Source organism: Dipodomys ordii, unplaced genomic scaffold (genome assembly GCF_000151885.1).
Source record: "Dipodomys ordii isolate 6190 unplaced genomic scaffold, Dord_2.0 Scaffold29, whole genome shotgun sequence".
NCBI classification, from domain to species: domain Eukaryota; kingdom Metazoa; phylum Chordata; class Mammalia; order Rodentia; family Heteromyidae; genus Dipodomys; species Dipodomys ordii.
The window spans coordinates 5,501,052-5,503,583 of NW_012267245.1; the positions used below are offsets into that span (position 1 = coordinate 5,501,052).

At 54.1% G+C, this 2,532-nt stretch overlaps 1 protein-coding gene across 1 annotated transcript; it reads left to right on the forward strand.

Annotated features, from left to right (window-relative positions):
* The first annotated feature begins 866 nt into the window (after positions 1 to 866).
* LOC105985455 (neuropeptide Y receptor type 6-like) lies at positions 867 to 1,976 on the forward strand. Its single transcript, XM_013016004.1, has one exon. The coding sequence runs from the start codon at positions 867 to 869 to the stop codon at positions 1,974 to 1,976; it is 1,110 nt and encodes a 369-aa protein (XP_012871458.1).
* The last annotated feature ends 556 nt before the right edge of the window (positions 1,977 to 2,532 follow it).

The following is a 2,532-nucleotide window of genomic DNA, read 5'->3' on the forward strand; positions in this document are numbered from 1 at the left end:
AGGAGTGAAAAAGAGAAGAAGGGCACCTATTTTTCTAATTTATTTATTTATTGTCAGTCCTGGGGCCTGAACTCTGGGCCTGGGCGCTGTCCCTCAGCTCTTCAACTCAAGGCGAGCACTCTACCACTTGAGCCACAGCGCCACTTCTGGCTTTTTCTGCTTAGGTGGTGCTAAGGAATTGAACCCAGGGCCTCAGGCATGCAAGGCAAGCACTCTACCACTGAGCCACTGCCCAGCCCCGTGGGTCTCACACTCTTGGCTTAACTTTTTCACTCCAAGGCTTCTGCTCTACTGCTTGTGTCACACACTTCCACTTCTGGCTTTTTATTTTATTTATTTATTTATTTTTTGTCGGTCGTGGGGCTTGAACTCTGGGCCTGGGCGCTGTCCCTCAGCTCTTCAGCTCAAGGCAAGTGCTCTACCACTTGAGCCACAGCGCCACTTTCTGGCTTTTTATTTTTTGCTGGGGAATTGGAGATAAGAATCTCACAGAATTTTGTCTCCTCACAGGGCCATCGGCCCAGCTCAGGGGCTTGCCCCTGTGGTTGATAACTTGTTCTGGGCTCTGTTTAATTTTCCTTTTTTTTTTTTTGGATTGTGCCAATGGATTCACTGTGTGGTGATTTTTCTCTTTTCTGGTTAATTTTATGAGGGCCTCAGGATAACACGGAAGACATCCATGGCTTCCCCACAAATCCAGCCTGTCCTCAGGGAAGATTAAACCTCCCGACCACTCACGAGAAACTTCAGAGCGAGATGTTCCCCAAATGACCGAAATCTCAAACTATCCACCTGTCCATCGTACAAGCAAGCTTAGAAGAAGAAGAAAAAAGAAAAAAACCATCTCTGGTCGTCCTTTTGACACCATGGAAGTTTCTGGAAACCAGCCTGCGTCTAATAGAACTGGGGAAGAGGGCAACCACAGCTCTGCCTTCTCCCACTTTGAGTTCTGCCAGCCCTCGTCGGCCTTGCTGCTCTTATTCCTTGTGGCCTACGCCGCGGTCTTGATCCTGGGCCTTCTGGGGAACCTCTCCCTCATCACCATCATCGCCAAGAAGCAGAGGGAAGCCCAGAGTGTCACCAACATTCTGATCGCCAACCTGTCCCTCTCTGATGTCTTGGTCTGTGTGGTGTGCGTCCCTCTCACCGTCACCTACACGCTGATGGACCACTGGGTGTTTGGGGCTCTCCTGTGTAAACTGACCTCGTACATGCAAAGCGTCTCTGTCTCTGTCTCCATCTTCTCCCTGGTCTTAATCGCCGTCGAGAGGTATCAGCTGATCGTCCACCCGCGGGGCTGGAAGCCGGGGGTGCTTCATGCCTACGGGGGTGTGGCGTTGGTTTGGTTCTTTTCCTTCCTGCTGTCTGTGCCTCTCTTCCTGGCCTACCACCTCACCGACGAGCCCTTTGCCAACCTCTCTCTCCCCGCCGACCTGGTGGCCTGTGTGGAGAGCTGGCCTTCCAGGACCAACCAGCTCCTCTTTTCCACCTCCTTGTTTCTGCTCCAGTACTTGGTCCCCCTGGGCTTCATCGTGGTCTGCTACCTGAAGATCATCCTGTGTCTGCGCAGGAGGAAGAGGCCGGCGGGCAGGAGGAGGGAGAAGCAGAGCCGGTCCGGCGAGAGCAAGAGGGTCCACGCCACCCTGCTGGCCATCGTGGGCACCTTCGGGGCCTGCTGGCTGCCCTTGAACGTGTTCAACGTCATCTTCGACTGGCACCACGAGGCGCTGCTGGGCTGCCACCACGACCCGGTGTTCATCACCTGCCACCTCCTCGCCATGGTCTCCACGTGCATAAACCCGCTCTTCTACGGCTTCCTCAACGGGAACCTCCAGAAGGATCTCATGGTGCTTCTCCGCCACTGCTGGTGCTGGGCATCTCGGGAGAGATACGAGAACATGGTCGCCTGCAGTCTGCACACAGAAGAGTCCAAGGGTTCCCTGAGGCTGGCTCACCTACCGACGGGCGTGTCGTAGCCGCCATGGCCCAGCGCCCTTTTTATTTTGTGTGTGCTGGGCAGGGTCTTGAATTTAGGGCCTGGGCGCTGTCCGTTTGCTTTGTTGCTCGAGGCTGGTGCTCTGCCACTTGAGCCATACCTCCACTTCCGGCTCGCTGCTGGCTAATTGGAGATAGGAGTCTCACAGATTTTTCCTGCCTAGGCTGGCTTGGAACTGGGATTCTCAGATCCTGAGTTGCTAGGATTACAGGCAAGAACTCCTGGTTGCTGGCTATGATTTTGTGCTCTCTCTCTCTCTCAGATAATAACCCAAGCAGCCTACCTACCTCCCTCTTGGAAGACAGTATAGATAAGAGATGGATAGAGCCGGGCACCAGTGGCTCACGCCTGTCATCTTAACTACTCAGGAGGCTGAGATCTGAGGATCATCGTTCAAAGCCAGCCCGGGCAGGAAAGTCTGTGAGACTCTTTTCTCCCATGAACCACCAGAAAACTGGAAGTGGCGCTGTGGCTCAAGTGGTAGAGTGCTCGCCTTGAGCTGAAGAGCTGAGGGACAGCGCCCAGGCCCAGAGTTC